Source organism: Ursus americanus, chromosome 13 (genome assembly GCF_024610735.1).
Source record: "Ursus americanus isolate L20-20 chromosome 13, mUrsAme1.1.p, whole genome shotgun sequence".
NCBI lineage: Eukaryota > Metazoa > Chordata > Mammalia > Carnivora > Ursidae > Ursus > Ursus americanus.
The window spans coordinates 7,742,771-7,760,555 of record NC_142139.1 but is presented as its reverse complement, the minus strand read 5'-3'; the positions used below and the strand labels follow the sequence as shown (position 1 = coordinate 7,760,555).

The window sequence follows — 17,785 nt, the reverse complement described above, 5'->3', positions numbered from 1 at the left end:
AGGAGCCTGATGTGGGGCTCGGCCCCAGAACGCCGGGATCACGCCCTGAGCCAAAGGCAGACGCTTAACGACTGAGCCACCCAGGCGCCCCTGTTTATCTCCTTTTTCTTTGTTCGTTTGTTTTGTTTTGTTGAGTTGTAGAAGTTCTTTATATATTTTGGATATTAATCCCTTATCTGATATATTATTTGCAAATATCTTCTTCCGTTCTGTAGATTGCCTTTTTCCTTTGTGGATGGTTTCCTTTGCTCTCCAAAAGCTTTCTATTTTGGTGTAGTCCCAATAGTTTTTAATTTTGTTTTTGTTTCTCTAACCAGAAAAGACATATGTAGAAAAATGCTTCTATGGCAAATATCAAAGAAATTACTGCCTATGTTGTTTTTTAGGAGTTTTATGATTTTAGGTCTCACATTTAGGTCTTTAATCCATTTTGAGTTAATTTTTGTTTATGGTGTAAGAAAGTGGTCCAGTTTTATTCTTTTGCATGTAGCTGTCTGGTTTTCCCAGCACCAGTTGTTGAAGAGATTTTCCCCATTGTATATTCTTGCCTCCTTTGCTATAGATAAATTGACCATATAAATGTGGGCTTATTTTTGGACTCTCTATTATTCTCTTGCATTGATCTATATGTCCATTTCTGTGACGATCTTTTACTCTTTAATGAGGTTTTAACTTTTCTGTCAGTGTTGCTCGATTGACTTGTTAGAATTATAATCTAACACTACAGAAGAATATCATGGCTCACCTACTGTTCTACTACTTTCCCAAGTGATCCCCACAGTTTATTTCTAACAAATAGTAAGTCTGTCAAGAAGGTACATTATTATAAAATAGGAAACCATAACATTGTCAGATAAATTTTTTTTTAAAGATTTTATTTATTTATTTGACAGAGAGAGACAGCCAGTGAGAGAGGGAACACAAGCAGGGGGAGTGGGAGAGGAAGAAGCAGGCTCCCAGCTGAGAAGCCCGATGTGGGGCTCGATCCCATAACGCTGGGATCACACCTTAGCCAAAGACAGACACTTAACGACAGCACCACCTAGGCGCCCGTCAGATAAAAATTTTAAGCTTATATACTTCCCATGTAGCATTATTCATTCATTTATTTATTCAACAAATATTTATTATTGCTTTTTACATTTTCAGGAATATATTACTAACACTGCTGACAAAAGGAATTCTAAAACTGAGCCAAAATCTGCCATAACCTGAGTTTATGAGAATTGAACTGTTATCACATACCAAAAGATCAGAATACAGCTAAATATCTTCTCTACCCTGAAGGTTAACATATTAATTCATAAGTATAGTAAATATAAAGGAAGTTACAGTCACATAGTTAGATAAATAAACCATAAAATTTAGTCTCTGGAGTTGGAATGTAAAGTTGAGAACAAACAACTATTCTGAGTTTTTGTCCCGACTCTGCCAATCAGTATTCATGTTACTCTAGGTCTTGGTAATCTCATCTGTAAAATGAAAATAATAAATCCCTTCTTGGCTGAAAAGTGCTCTGAAAACTTAAGCACTATGTAAATATAATCTAGTGATTGGTGGTGGGGGGAAGTCCTTAGCTAAGGGGGAAAAGAAAAAGAGAAGGATTGCAAGTTCATTAACCTTAAAGTTTGAGTCTTTTAAGCTTTGAAATCTTTATTTTTTGAGACTAAAATTATTAAAAATTTTATTATGAAAAAGGAAAGAAAATTATCTAATTTTTTTTCAAGGCAAGTTGGTACCTGTCTTTTTTTTGTAAGCTCCTGGCTTTTAGAGCCTAGGTAATGACTGTAATACATTTTTTATTTAATCAGCCCCTTTTTTTTTTCCAGTTATCAAAAAATCCAGTTCTCTGGAGAATAACTTTCAAAGGCTTCCATTAGTAAGTAGAACCCGAGTTCCACTTATTACCTTGCCACCTGCTGAAAAGTCACCTGATTTAGAGTCTTGTTCATATGTGGTCAACTGTGATAGGCAAGAATCTTCTGGTTCCACCCCCATATTCAACTTGTGTGAAGAATCAGGAGTTCTTTCTTTTAGCTTTGGGCTTGAGGACCAAAGTGAAACTTCCTTCTGTAAAGAATCTAGAGAAGTGACTCCAGGGGACGTTTTACTTCTCAATAATGTATCTACTCAAAGCAAGTGGCTGAAATATCAGAACATACCCCAGTGCAACTTGACTACTCCAAACAGAGTCGATAAGAAAGTAACAGATGGCTTCTCTGCTAAGGTTATTTCTGGGACACATTTTAGTGACACAGGTGAAAGACAGAATGATGTTGTAAATGAAAGCTCTTTAGACTCTATGCATTTGCAAATGTTAAAAGGCATGCTCCATCAACAGCAGCAGGATTTTAGCAGTCAAGATTTGGTTTCCAGGAAGAAAACACTCTCTTTGAATTTAAAGCAGACTTCCAAGACTGAAATAATTCAAAACATGTTAGGAGAGTCAGCCTGCTACATCTACAGTGTAACAGGAGAATTACAGGTGAGGAAATGTACCAACGTGTCTTGGTGCATTTTTTGCAATAGTTATTGTCCGGATTTTAACAAAAGAATTACCAAGATCATATAAGAGCAATGATTTTACTCTTGGAGCTGATGGCTTTTTTTTTTTTTTTCCTTTTTTGAGTTTTCCAGAACTCTAGGTATAGTCATACCTTCTTTGACTTAAAATCTTTCCTAGTAGTTGTGAGCATTAAACAAAATTATATATTCAAAAGTGTCTGGTGCAGTATCTGGCACATAAGTACTTAATAAATTATAGTTCCAACTATTTCCACTTCCACTACTACTATTTCTGTGATTGTTCTCATTTTTCACTATCAGTTCAGTTTTACCAATCGATCATTGTTGAGGTAAAGTGACATCTAATTATGCATTGGTTGTGGACAATTATTGTAATTACAACCAGGAATTGAAACACATAATGTTGTTCTTATCAGCTAAGTTTTTCCTAGCAAAAACTAAAAACTGATTAAGGGACAGACAAAAAACAGTTAGTCTTATTTATATGATTAAAAGTGCCATGCAAAGCCATTCTTGCTATATTCACTGTCTCATTTAAAATTAGCAAATGATTTTTAAGAATGCTGAAAATTAAAAGAAAAATGTGTTTGTTAAACATATCTATAGAAAATAATTTACTCATTAGTAAACAGTATGTTTCTGGCATTGTTATAATAACTTGAATTTCTCCATTTCAGGAGATAAATGGCTCTGAGCTATGCTTCCCAAGTGGGCAGAAAATAAAATCTGCTTATCTTCCCCAAAGGCAGATTCATATACCAGCTGTTTTTCAGTCTCCTGCTCATTATAAGCAGATTTTTACATCTTGTCTTATAGGTATGACTGTTATCTTTCTATTTTATTATGATCGACTGCTTAATGTAAGTAGTATAGCTATGAGAAAGCATTGTATACTGAGAATTTTTATATTAAATTCTCTACTTGAGATTTGTTATTTTCCATATGTTTCCTCCAGCTTTCAACAATAACTTATATTCAAATTTCAGGTCAAATTGAGTTTCATAAGTGGGAAATGACAGTATTATCTTTTTCTGGTTATAATTTTTCATTTTTTTTAAACTAGAAGTGGTTTAATGGTTAAGAAAATTTTTTTTTAAAGATTTTATTTATTTATTTGACACAGAGAGAGACAGCCAGCGAGAGAGGGAACACAAGCAGGGGGAGTGAAGGAAGAAGCAGGCTCCCAGCGAAGGAGCCTGATGTGGGACTCAATCCCAGGACTCTGGGATCACACCCTGAGCCGAAGGCAGACGCTTAACGACTGAGCCACCCAGGCGCCCCTGTTAAGAAATTCTAAACATGATGCATGATTAGTTTTGATCGTTCTTTTTGTTATACAAGAACAAAACTTGCCTTTAAAAATGGATATTAGCATTAGGTTATAGATTACTCTGTTAAAAGGCTTTTTTAAAATTTAGCTAACAGTACACATGATACAAACACAATTAGTTCGTATTTAATTTTCATTTGTACTTATCTTTTTTATTTTGTAGAGCATCTAAATATATTGCTGTTTGGGTTGGCACAGAGGTTGCAAAAAGCTCTTTCAAAAGTTGACATATCATTTTACACATCATTAAAGGGAGAAAAACTGAAAAATGTAGAAGGTAATGTGCCGTCCTGCCATCATCATCAACCTGCAAAACTTGTCACGGTTAAAAAGGAAGGTCCAAATAAGGTATTGTTCCCTCTTCCTTGCCTGTTGCCCACCAAATACTTGCAAAAAGTTTATGCTTTATGACAAGCTTAGTTAAAGTCTTGATTAGGAGTCACTTGAGGTGTTAGTAACTAACATACAGTAAATTCCCAGGAAATTTTTATTGAAAGATTATCTGTGTTCTGTGAGTTAAGATCATCCTTTAAATTGCTTAGGAACTTATTACATAGTGGTGGATGGAGGAAGAAACATCAAAGGAAATTTTGCATAAAACTGTAATTGATACAGCAGGATGGATATGCCCAAGTTACAGTTAGAACACTGAGAAAGGGATATGTCCCATCCTGAGGTCTTAGAGAATGCAGAGATGAGCCTGAAAGAAGTGAAAGCTGAAGTAGTCTATTATGTGATCCCCAGTATGAGTTAACAGATAAGGCCTAGGAATATAAAAGCATAGTGATTTAATTTACATTGCTGATAATGTGTTATTATGGAAGAAGTCAAGTTAGTAAAATGTTTATGTATTGCATATATAAAATTAAATGTAAGTTCAGTTGTCAAAAGAATTCATAAATAATATAACCATAGAATAAAATATTATAGAACCATCAAAAGTCTTTTTCTTTTTAAGATAATTTGATGACATTGTTGTCATGTGTACAGTATGTTGTATATGAAGGTTAGGTTATGGAGTAGAAAACATATTATCTGAGTTTTATTTTTGTTTAAAAATCAGTATACGTATGTGTATCTTCGTGTGCATGTGCACACACTTATGTGAGTGACAAAAAAGGCCAAAGAGAAATGCAGAAGATATTTCTTGTAGTTGTTTCTGGGTAGCTTTCTGATTTTTTATAGTAAACATTTTAAATTGGGAAAACAATAAATTTTATTTTTCAATTAAGCTTATATGCTCAGAATAATGTAATTTTTTGATAAGGAGAAAATAAATGGAAAAGTAGGTGGTTTTAATTTTAATGTGTTGTTTAAATTGATATTAATAAGAAGATTAACTTGAATAATGAATAATTGATTGCAGTACATTAATGCCAAACAGCTTTTTATATCTTTTTTTTTTTAAAGATTTTATTTATTTATTTGACAGAGATAGAGACAGCCAGCAAGAGAGGGAACACAAGCAGGGGGAGTGGGAGAGGAAGAAGCAGGCTTATAGCGGAGGAGCCTGATGTGAGGCTCGATCCCATAACGCTGGGATCAAGCCCTGAGCCGAAGGCAGACGCTTAACCGCTGTGCCACCCAGGCGCCCCAGCTTTTTATATGTCTTGACAAACATAATACAAAAACAGTAAAATATAAAATTTTTCTTACTAAATTGTAGTATCTTTTTCCTCTTAGGGTCGTCTCTTTTATACCTGTGATGGACCCAAAGCTGACCGATGTAAATTTTTCAAGTGGCTTGAAGAAGTGACCCCAGGATATTTAACACAGGAAGACTCTCGACCTAGCATGGTTTTAAGTGATATAAAGAGTATTGGCCTGTATTTAAGAAGTCAAAAGATACCCCTCTTTGAGGAATGCCAGCTTTTGGTGAGGTACGTTTCTTGGTACCAAATAATGCCTGTAATTATATTAATTATATCAGAAAATAATAACCTCACATGACTGTCGTCGGTTTTTTTTTTTTTTTTAAGATTTATTTATTTATTTTAGAAAGAGAGAGAGACAAAGAGTTGGGGGTGGGGCAGAGGGAGAGGGAGAGGGAGAGGGAATCTCAAGCAGACTCACCACTGAGTATGGATTCCATTGTGGGGCTCAATCCCATGACTCTGAGATCAGGACCTGAGCTGAAATCAAGAGTCAGATGCTTAACCAATAACCACCCCGGGGGCCCTGATTGTCATCAGTTTTAAGAAAGATTGAGATAGGAAAAATATCTAAAAGTATCTAAAACCTCAGTTTTTCTAACTGTAAAATGGGAATAATTATTAAAGCTATTTTTGGCCCCTTCTAAGCATCAAGCAATGATTGGCAGGCACGCTATTTTTCTAATCACTTTTATATATGGTCACAGTCCTAAGGGAAACCCTGCTGAACAAACCACAAGAATAATTTTTATCAGTGCAGGATAAGAGTGGTCATTCACAAGCCTGAACTAGGTAATAAAATGCTACATTTTGAAAACATGTCTTATAAAAGTGGGATTATCCAAAAAGTAGCTATAATGAATATTTGCATGGTAATTTAATAACATCTATGGGGAGTTTATACATGCTGTGCACTCTTCTAAGCACTTTGCATGTATTATTTCATTTAATCATAATAACCTAGAAAATATGGAAATAATGGGGATAATTTATTATAGTTATTGAAACTGAGGTACTCTATCTTTTATATACTTCTTAGATACTTTTCCTATCTCAGTCTCTTTTAAAACTAATGATAATTCTGTAATGGTTGCTATTATCTTCCTTTGACACAGTATTTTTTTTATTTTGTGTACATGTATGAAAGTATATAAAGATACACTCACCCTGGTTCTTTCCTTTTAATATTGTATTTTAAAGATGAAAAGAAAAAGATTTGTACCTTCAAACTTCCACTTATAAAGTAAGTCCTGGGATTATAATGTACAGTATGATAACTGTAGTTAATAATACTGTATAATATATTTAAAAGTTGGTAAGAGAGGATATCTTAAAAGTGTTCATCTTGGGCACCTGGGCGACTCAGTCAGTTAAGCATCGAGCTCTTGATTTTGGCTCAGGTCTTGATCTTGGGGTCATGGGATCGAGCCCCACATTTGGCTCTGCAATCAGCGGGGAGCCTGCTTGAGATTCTCTCTCTCCCTCTGCCACTCCCCCCCTCAAATATGTAAATAAATCTTTAAAAAACAGTGCTCATCACAAGGAGAGCAATTTGTAACTCTGTGGTGACTGATGTTAACTAGACTTACTGTGGTGATCATTTCACAATATATACATATAGCAAACCATTTTATTGTACACCTGAAACTGCTATAATGTTATATGACAATTATATCTCAGTTAAAAATTTGTACCTTAATATTTAAACTCATTTTTATTTTTTACTCATTTTTCAGAAGAAGATTTGATTTTCAAAGAAAACAGTATGGCAAACTAAAGAAGTTTACTACTGTAAATCCTGAATTTTATAGTGAACCTAAAAGCAAACTTTATCTTAAGCTGAGTCGGAAGGAAAGTTCTTCAACTTACAGCAAAAGTAAGTTGATTGATCATGTTGGTGACTAAGTCTAGCCTTGTATCGCAGTTACGTAACTGTAAATTCTTTGTATTAAAGAGGCTTTATAAAATACTGCTTAATAGTAGCATATATTGGGGCGCCTGGGTGGCTCAGTCGTTAAGCGTGTGCCTTCGGCTCAGGTCATGATCCCAGTGTTCTGGGATCTAGCCCTGCATCGGGCTCCCTGCTCGCTCTACTTGCTGCTCCCCCTGCTTGTGCTCTCTCTCTGTCTAATAAATAAATAAAATCTTTAAAAATATGGAGTAATGAGATAGCAGGATGAAAGTATATCATAGATGAAGCTACAATAATTAAGACAGTATGGAACGGACACAATGATATACAAATTGAAGAGTAGTATAAAATAGGGAGCGCAGAAACAGATCTAAGATTTTATTTATTTGAGAAAGAGAGAGAGTGCACGAGTGGGGAAGCAGACTCCCCGAACTCGACAACAAGGTGTTTAATCCCACCACCCATGAGATCATGACCTGAGTCAAAACCAAGAGCCAGACGCTTAATCCACCGAACCACCCAGGCGTTCTTATTACTTTTGGATCTTATACATTGAGGTTATTTTATTAGGTGCATTTTCAGTTTATATTTTAAATTACAGTTATCTTCTTGGTAAATTGAACTTCTATTATTATGTAGAGGCTCTCTTCATCTCTAATAATACTTTTTTCTTAAAATCCAGTTATCAATATAGCTGTGTTTTATTTTGACTAATATTTGTTCAATAAGTCTTCTAATCTTTTTGTTCCACCTTTGTGTGTTCCTACATTATAGGTGTGTCCCTCATAATTAGCATATGTTTGGGGCGCCTGGGTGACTCAGGCCATTAAGCCTCTGCCTTTGGCCCAGGTGGCGATCCTGTAGTCCCTGGGATCCAGCCTGCTTTGGGCTCTCTGCTCAGCAGGGAGTCTGCTTCTCCCTATGACTCTCCCCTCTCCCTCATCTCGTGCTCTCTCTGTCTCTCTCTCTCAAATAATAAAGTCTTTTTAAAATTAGCATATGTCTGGGGGTGCCTGGGTAGCGCAGTCATTAAGCGTCTGCCTTAGGCTCAGGGCGTGATCCCAGCATTCCCCGATCGAGTCCCACATCGGGCTCCTCCGCTGGGAGCCTGCTTCTTCCTTTCCCACTCCCCTGCTGTGTTCCCTTTCTCGCTGGCTGTCTCTCTGTCACATAAATAAATAAAAAATCTTTAAAAAAAAATAAAAATAAAATTAGCGTATGTCTGAATTTTTAAAATTTGACTTGTAAATGGAGTAAGCCCAGTGGTTAAATTAATTATAATAATTGATATGCTTGGGTATATTTTTACAGTCTTAAGTTATTTCTGTTTATCCCACTTTATCTGTGCTCTTTTTAATCCTTTCTTGCTTTAAAAAAAATTGATACTTAAGATCTTACCCTCCGGTAAGACAGGAACTCACAGGGCTTGTTTCTTCCTCTTTACTTTTTCTTTCACTCTCCCCTCCCTCACATCTTGTTGATCTTATCTAGAATAGTGCTACGCAAAGTATTGTTGGCAGACTGGTTCTAGTACACAAACTGTTACTGGTTCCCAAAGAGGGGTGTGGGGCTGCTCTAGAGTGTAAATACCCTTTGTTAATAAACAGACTAGTTTAGTTGTGTGTTGCTTTATTTTGTTTGTACTAAAACTTTCTGAATGAAGGAAGCATGTTGACTTGTTGATTGCATTCTAGCACAAACTTCATGTTGCAGACCAATAACAAAACTATTTAAGACAGGCTGCTTTGAATAGCATAAATTTTAGGTTAGTATGGTGTTATTTCCTATCTTTGAGCATAACTACTTTTTAAAAGATGACTGCAAACTTGTCCAAGGTAATTTAGTTACATTTATTTCATGTTTCCCTTTTAGCATCTTCTGGATTTTTCTCTCTTATTGTATTTCATCAAAAACTGTTTTGAATGGAGGTCTTTGTATGGTAAACCACCTGAGCCTTGAATACTTGAGAATATTTTTACTGTACATTCATATTTGAATGATAGTTTTACTACATTTAGAATTCTAGGTTTTAAATTCTTTTCATTTAATACTTTTGACCTACAGAAGCAGCAATTTTATATGTTTTAACCAAATATTAATATACTTGGTTATGTTCTAGCTGTTGAAAAATCTGATGGCATTACGATTCTTACTCCTTTATAGGTTATTTGCTCTTTCTGTCTGGAAGCTTTAGAATTTTATTTTTCTCTCTGAATTTTATAGTCTTATATTTCCCTATAATGTGTCTAAATATGAGTTTTTCCTTTTTCTCCTCTTGGGCACACCATTGGCCTTTTATTTTTGTATTTTTTATTTATTTTTTTAAAAGATTTTATTATGTGATAGAGAGACAGCCAGCGAGAGAGGGAACACAGCGGGGAGTGGGAGAGGAAGAAGCAGGCTCCCAGCAGAGGAGCCCGATGTGGGACTCAATCCCCAAACACCGGGATCACGCCCTGAGCCAAAGTCAGATTTTTAACGACTGCGCTACCCAAGTGCCCCACCATTGGCCTTTTAAATCTAAAGTCTTCTATCTCCAAACTCATCCAGCATATGCATTAAATATGTATAGCTTTTTGTATGTCAGTCATATTTCCATAAGGTTTATTTTATTTATTTATTTATTTATTTATTTATAAAATACTAAAGTCAGGGCACCTGCGTGGCCCAGTTGCTTAAGCATCTGCCTTCAGCTCATGTCTCATTCCCAGGGTCCTGGGATCAAGCCCTGCTGGGGCTCCCTTCTCAGTGGGGAGCCTGCTTCTCCCTCTTCCCCTCTCCCTTGCTTGTGCTCTCTCTCACTCTCTCCCTCCCTCACATAAATAAATAAAATCTTTAAAAAAAAAAGTAAATGAATATTAAAGTCTTATTTTTTCTATTTTTTTTTTAATTCTGGGAAATTGATTATCATTATTTCTTCAAATAATCTTCACTTTATTTTTATTTCTCTCTCTAGGACTTTTATTATTCCAATATTAGCCTCTCTGACTCTCTTAACATTTCTTTTATATCGTTTGGGCTTTTGTCCTTTCTTCTTTCTGGGAAATATCCTCAATATGGTCTTCTAAATTGCTTAGTTATTCCTCAGATGTGTCCATTCTGCTATTTATCCCATCAATTATAACTTTATTTCAACTACCATATATTTTTAAACCTAATTTTTTTGTTGATTTCTTTTTCATTATTTTCTTGGTCTTATTTTGCATTGCTACTATCATCTCTTATCTGTTATAAAAAATCTCTTTTCAGGCTAAATTTAAATTATTTGTCCATCTGTTCTGGTATTTCCTTTTCTGTAGGACTCTGTAATCCAGTACGTTTTTCTTTGAAGTCTTTGTTCTCCTTAAATGTCTCATTATTTTGGCCTGTAAACTAATTTTCCCCTGGTGGTTTCAGCTGCTCTTTCTGGCAATGCATATGGGTGAAGGCTGACCCAAGTCTAGTCAGCTCCAATGAGGTCAGGGAGTTGGGTTCAGTCCCAGATCTGCCATTTACTGGCCTTATATCTATGGATAATTTATTTAACTTCTTTGGGCCTCAGTCTTCCTTCATCAATAAAATGGTGATAGTAATAACATCTATCTGACATGTAAAATGTCTATTGACCCAGAATATAATATATGTTACTGTGTAGGTTTTTTTTTTTTTTTTTAAGATTTTATTTATTTATTCATTTGACAGAGAGAGAGACAGCCAGCAAGAGAGGGAACACAAGCCGGGGGGGGGTGGGGTGGGAGAGGAAGAAGCAGGCTCCCAGTGGAGGAGCCCGATGCGGGGCTCGATCCCAGGACTCTGGGACCACGCCCTGAGCCGAAGGCAGACGCTTAACGACTGAGCCACTCAGGCGCCCCTTAAGATTTTACTTTTTAAGTCATCTCAGCACGTGAGACTCAAACATAAAACCCTGAGATCAAGAGTCATAGGCTCCACCAGCCAGGCGCCCCTGGTTAATTGTGTTTTATAAAAAAAAAAAAAAAAATTCCCATAGATACATGACCTGCCAATAGATTCTGATCTATTTATCTATCCCTGGTGGCAGTAGTTATGTGAGTTGCTGCCTTGTTTCTCTATCTTAAGGTCCTCCTGGTAGTTTTTGTTTTAGCCAAAGATGAAATTAGCTTCAAAACAAATCCTGGAGTCAACTGCTCCAAGAGTGATAGGATTATTCCATCATCCATTAGTTAATATTCCAGTTGACCTTCGACACTTAAAATTCCTCTTTGTCCCCTTGATTGGTGAGGTTGGGGTTATCCTGGGAATCTGCTGGGAAAATTCTTCCTCTCTTCCCCATTCTCAGAATTCCTTTCTATCATCTATAAAGGATTAGGAGTTTCTGAGCTTTGTAAAATTTTTATCATCATCCTTTCGCATTCTCTTTGTGGCTTCTGTAAGAATATCACTGCTCTGAAGTAGACGTGCCTTTCCCTTTCCCACTAGCTGTTTTCTAACATTGTGTTGGATTTGTATTTTAAAGTTTTCCTGTCATTTCGGTGGGATAGAGAAAGGAAAGGTGAACAATTTTTTTTTCTGTCAACTATCTTGAATTGGAGATCTTTTTAATAATTGTGGCGATGGTTGTATTAAATAAATATTAGCAAAGAATGAATAAATTGTTTATATGTTACCTCAGTTGGCTTTTTTTTTTTTTTTTTTTTTGAGAGACAGACAGAGAACAGGAGACAGGCAGAAGGAGAGAGAGAGTGAGAATCGTAAGCAGGCTCCAAGCCCAGCATGGAGCCCCAGGTGGGGCTCCATCTCAAGACTCTGAGATCATGGCCTGAGCTGAAATCCAGTGTCGGATGCTTAACCACCTGAGCCACCCAGGAGCCTGGCAAATATTTTTTTTGAAATTAGATATATAATAATACTATAATATAAATCAGCTTTTTCTAAAGCATAAACATTTTCTAAAATAATAGTTCTATAGGGGTATTGATAAAAGTCAATGTAAAAAAATAGATTCTGTGGCTAAATAAATTTGGGAAGTGCTGTGTTAAACAAATAAGTTTAATCTAAGATTTTTCAGAACCTTAAATGTGCTGATATGCATTGGACTTTCCAAGATGGGAATGTAGCCCAGTAAATGATCTTTTCTGATGCAGTTGAGACTTGTGACTTGTCAGTTAATTTTCAAAGTTGGTTTAAGTTAGGGAATATAATAAATAATGCATATGAACATTAAACATTTAAACTTAAAATATTTGAATATGTTTTTATTTAATGATCTTTTGATGAAGAATTAAGGCTTTTGGGGCGCCTGGGTGGCACAGCGGTTAAGCGTCTGCCTTCGGCTCAGGGCGTGATCCCGGCGTTATGGGATCGAGCCCCACATCAGGCTCCTCTGCTATGAGCCTGCTTCTTCCTCTCCCACTCCCTCTGCTTGTGTTCCCTCTCTCGCTGGCTGTCTCTATCTCTGTCGAATAAATAAATAAAATCTTTAAAAAAAAAAAAAGAATTAAGGCTTTTGCTTAGAATATGAGTTTTTTGATTGGAGATCTTTTTTATCTTATATGAACCATACCCACAAATACTCCACCCATAAAGATTTACCATACTGAATTCTTTTTTTTTTTTTTTTAAAGATTTTATTTATTTATTCGACAGAGATAGAGACAGCCAGCGAGAGAGGGAACACAAGCAGGGGGAGTGGGAGAGGAAGAAGCAGGCTCACAGCAGAGGAGCCTGATGTGGGGCTCGATCCCATAACGCCGGGATCACGCCCTGAGCCGAAGGCAAACGCTCAACCGCTGTGCCACCCAGGCGCCCCAGACCATACTGAATTCTTAAACATGGAGTAAGAACTTGTGAAACAATCTAAGTGGAGAGTGATTTAAGTTTTTTCAATCTCTTTTCTAATCTTTTACATTTATCTTATCTATACTTGAGTCAAAAACAATTTTTTTGTGTGTGGCTTTTTAAAGCAAATCTTAATTAAGTCTTTCTAAATTATTTAATTTTCTTAAAACAGCAATTATTTTTCTTCATCCTCATAATGGTTCAAATAATACTTGATTAAGTTATATAATTGTAACTAACCTGACTGGTATAAAAAAAATTTTAGAACAGATACAGTTGACTCTTTGTGTCAGCTCAGCTGGTGGTAGAAATGGTGTACAGGTATTGTGGAAATAGCCTACTAGCTGTGAGTACTCAATATGCTGTGGAGATGGTGTGTTATACAGGAAGAAGAACATTAATTAATCTAGAGCATCAGTTAAGTAGAAGTCTGTTAAGAGAACTTGTATTCTATCCACAGATTGCCAACTTTATTTGAGCATAAAAACCATTATATGGCAGAACATCTTTTTAGACTGATGCTCTACCTTGGGAAAGTTTGATATAGCTATAAAGTTGTTTTATAAGAAAGATGAGTTAGATGATATGTTGCTTTATTTACACTGGTTTTTTTTTTTTTTAAGATTTTATTTATTTGAAGAGAGAGAATGAGCAGGGAGGAGGGGTAGGGGGAGAGAGAGAGAAGCAGACTCTCCACTGAGCCTGATGTGGGGCTGGATCCCAGGACCCAGAGATCATGATCTGAGCCAAAGGAGGTTGCTCAACTGACTGAGCCACCCAAGTGTCCCTATTTATGTTGTTTTTTTAATATAATCATAAAATAACTTCAAAAACATAAAAGTAATTGCATTAAAACATGAAAATAAAGTGTTACTTATTTAGGTCTTAGTTTGGGTGGAATCTAGTACATAAGACCTAATTTTGGTTTTTGAGAAATAATATATAACTAAGCATGTAAGAAATCCAAAGTAGTTTTGAATTGAGCATAGTTCTGAGTTCTTTAAAAAATGTTTGTCTCTTCAGATGATCTTTGGGTAGTTTCAAAAACCCTGGACTTTGAATTGGATACTTTTATTGCATGTAGTGCTTTCTTTGGACCATCATCTATCAATGAGGTAGAGCTACTACCTTTGAAAGGTTATTTCCCTTCTAACTGGCCCACTAATGGTAAGTGTTATCATGCCCATATTAATTTATATTAAAAGAAGAATGATAGACATAAGATGCTTTGTGAGCAAGGATGCTAACTGTGTGTGGGATTATTTGATTAAGGCCAACAAAAAGCCAGCCACCACCAGGTGCCTGGGTGGTTCAGTTGGTTAAGTGTCTGACTCTTGATTTCAGTTCAGACCATGATCTCAGCGTCGTGAGATTGAGCCCCACCTGGCGTTCCATGCTGGGCTTGGATCCTGCTTAAGATTCTCTCTCTCCCTCTCCCTTTGTTCCTCCCTGCTACCACCGTCCCCAGCTCACACACACTCTCTCTCAAAAAAAAAAAAAAAAAAAATCCATCTCTACTTCCTACTATTGTATGCAATGTGTTCCTGAAAATATGTATAAAAGTTGAATATATAAATATTTCTGCAGTTCAAGTCTCAGAGGGCTAAAAATATAATAAAATCTTGAACCCTCACTTAAGTATTTTGTTAAAGTTAATTTTTTTTTTAATATCCATCCATTTTTTTGAGAGAGAGAGAGAAAGGAGGGGGTGGGGGAGGGGCATAGGAAGAGGGAAGAGAGACTCTCAAGCAGATTCTGCTGGCATGGAGCCCGATGAGGGGGCTGGAACTCACGACCCCAAGACCACAACCTGAGCCAAACCCAAGAGTCAGACGCTTAACCGACTGTGCCACACAGGCGGCCCTAAAGTTGATTTTTATATAACTGATTTTTAAAATATAAACATTAAAAGTGTAAATAAGAATTTTCTCAAATAATTTCTTACATCAAGTTCTGATTCTCTTGGTTTTTTAATTCTTTTGGTTTATTTTTCTAATAGGGTATGTTTAGTAAACACATCATTTATTTTTAATTGAGAAGGTCTTTTAGATTTTGCAGGGATTTTGCCAGCAGAGGAACAGAATGGAATGATTTTTATTTTGAGAAATTTTTAATAAGATAGTAGACTAGCAGCCTTATTATTATTTTAATAAAGGAAGTTTTAGTAGGCTGAATCCCTATCCAGTTCTAAAAATCTATAGATTTCTCTATACATCTTGATCTCTGGAATAATTCCTGATGGTTGAATTTGGTCTAGTAAAAGCCTAATTACATAAACATTTGTTACTTGTCACTTTCATATGGATATTTTCATATTTGTTGCAGTTGTTTTCTACATATCAGCATTCTAACCTTATGTTTTCCATATATTTCTATGAAAGAGTTGAAGAAATGAAAGAAAGTGTTCAGAAATTACACAAATTTACTGTGCAGTACAAGATGGTATGCTAATTAGTTGGAACTGTTGAGCAGTATCTCCATGCACTAACTCAGAACAGTTGTTCTTGGGTGCCTGGGTGGCTCAGTCGTTAAGCATCTGCCTTCAGCTCAGGTCATGATCCCAGGGTCCTGGGATCGAGCCCTGCATCGGGTTCCCTTCTCAGTGGGAAGCCTGCTTCTCCCTCTCCCACTCCCCCTGCTTGTTTTCCCTCTGCTTGTGTTCCCTCTCTCTGTCAAAAAAATAAAATCTTAAAAAAAAAAAAAAGAACAATTGTTCTTGCTCATTAGCTGATATATAGAAGTCCAAATTTGAATTAAGTTATGCAATTTATGGATACCAATATAAAAAATATGCATAAGCAGGTAGTATAGTAGTTTAATGGATAAAACTCCACATGTGCTTAAGGGTTTATTTTATGTTATGTGATTAATTCAGTAGCTGAGCTCTGAGTTATATGAACATTTGGGATGGGAGGGGCAGAGAGAGAGGGAGAGAGAGAAAATCCTAAGCAAGCTCCACACCCAGCATAGAGCCCAACACGGGGCTTAATCCCATAACCCTGAGATCACAACCAGAGCTGAAATCAAGAGTCAGATGCTTAACCAACTGAGCCACCCAACTGAACATTTTTAATAGTTTTTTTATGATCTGTTTTTCTTTACATTAAGTGTTCATTTTCTGCATTCTCTCTACAGTAGTGGTCCATGCATTGTTGGTTTGTAATGCTAGCACAGAGCTGACCACTTTGAAAAACATCCAGGACAACTTTAATCCAGCTACTCTACCTCTAACACAGTACTTGTTAACAATGTAAGTCATTATTTACCTTTGGATCATTGGTATTCCAAAATGTGACTAAATGTGAATATGAAAATGCAATCAAAGTACATTACATGAATTTTTGCCAACAATATTTTTATTATCTTTCAGAGATGACGAGATTACTGTTTGTCAGTAGTTAAAAGGATGGTTACTGTAAATTTTTTCCGTTTGTCAAGGAATAATATTTTAAGGATCTTTTGAGTATTGACTTTTTTTATTCATTTGTATTTTTATGCCACAAATTATTTAATATCTAAAAGAATCCTTTTACAGGTTGAATTCAGTAATGTATATTGATACTAACTTTATTCTTAGAACTTTTAATTTTTCAAGTACCATACCCCTTTTTAAAATATTGGAAGTGATATTCTATTAAAGTCACTAAAATGGTAGAAAAAGTCTAGCTTTGAGGTCTGTAACCTACAATGGTAGAAACATTAGACTGGCAGAAGCCCTATCCACAGAGACCTGGCAGGCAAGAAAGGACTGGCATGATATAGTCAGGGTACTAAAAGGAAAAATATATAGACAAGAATACTTTATCTAGCTAGGCTGTCATTGAAAATAGAAGGAGAGATAAAAAGCTTCCAGAACAAACAGAAACTAAAAGTATTTGTGATCACCAAACCAGCCCTACAAGAAATATTGAAAGGGGTCCTCCAAAGAGACAGCCCAAAAGTAACATAGACCAGAAAGGAACAGAGACAATATATAGTAACAGTCACCTTACAGGCAATATAATGGCACTAAATTCATATCTTTCAGTAGTTACCCTGAATGTAAATGGGCTAAATGCCCCAATCAAAAGACACAGGGTATCAGATTGGATAAAAAAGCAATACCCGTTGATATGCTGTCTGCAAGAGACTCATTTTAGATACAAAGACACCTCCAGAGTTAAAGTGAGGGGGTGGAAAACCATTTACCATGCTAATGGACATCAAAAGAAAGCTGGGGTGGCAATCCTTATATCAGACAAATTAGATTTTAAACCAAAGACTGTAATAAGAGATGAGGAAAGACACTATTAAAGGGTCTATCCAACAAGAAGATCTAACAATTGTAAATATTTATGCCCCTAACATGGGAGCAGCCAATTATATAAGCCAATTAATAACAAAATCAAAGCAACATATCAACAATAATACAAAAATAGTAGGGGACTTTAACACCCCCCTCACTGAAATGGACAGATCATCTAAGCAAAAGATCAAGAAGGAAATAAGGGCTTTGAATGGCACACTAGACCAGATGGACTTCACAGATATATTCAGGACATTCCATCCCAAAGCAACAGAATACACATC

General features: G+C 35.9%; 1 protein-coding gene across 4 annotated transcripts in view; it reads left to right on the top strand.

Moving 5' to 3' along the window:
• Nucleotides 1–17,785, top strand: part of ZGRF1 (zinc finger GRF-type containing 1) — a 93,541-nt gene that overhangs the window by 40,474 nt on the left and 35,282 nt on the right. For 3 of the 4 annotated variants that reach the window (XM_045799129.2, XM_045799132.2, XM_045799131.2), the window contains 7 exons: nt 1,830–2,485; nt 3,204–3,342; nt 4,020–4,204; nt 5,540–5,736; nt 7,245–7,384; nt 14,240–14,383; nt 16,352–16,466. In XM_045799129.2, the coding sequence (XP_045655085.2) occupies nt 1,830–2,485; nt 3,204–3,342; nt 4,020–4,204; nt 5,540–5,736; nt 7,245–7,384; nt 14,240–14,383; nt 16,352–16,466 (1,576 nt within the window). The remainder of the gene's footprint in view (nt 1–1,829; nt 2,486–3,203; nt 3,343–4,019; nt 4,205–5,539; nt 5,737–7,244; nt 7,385–14,239; nt 14,384–16,351; nt 16,467–17,785) is intronic. The other variant, XM_045799133.2, reaches the window with a different exon arrangement.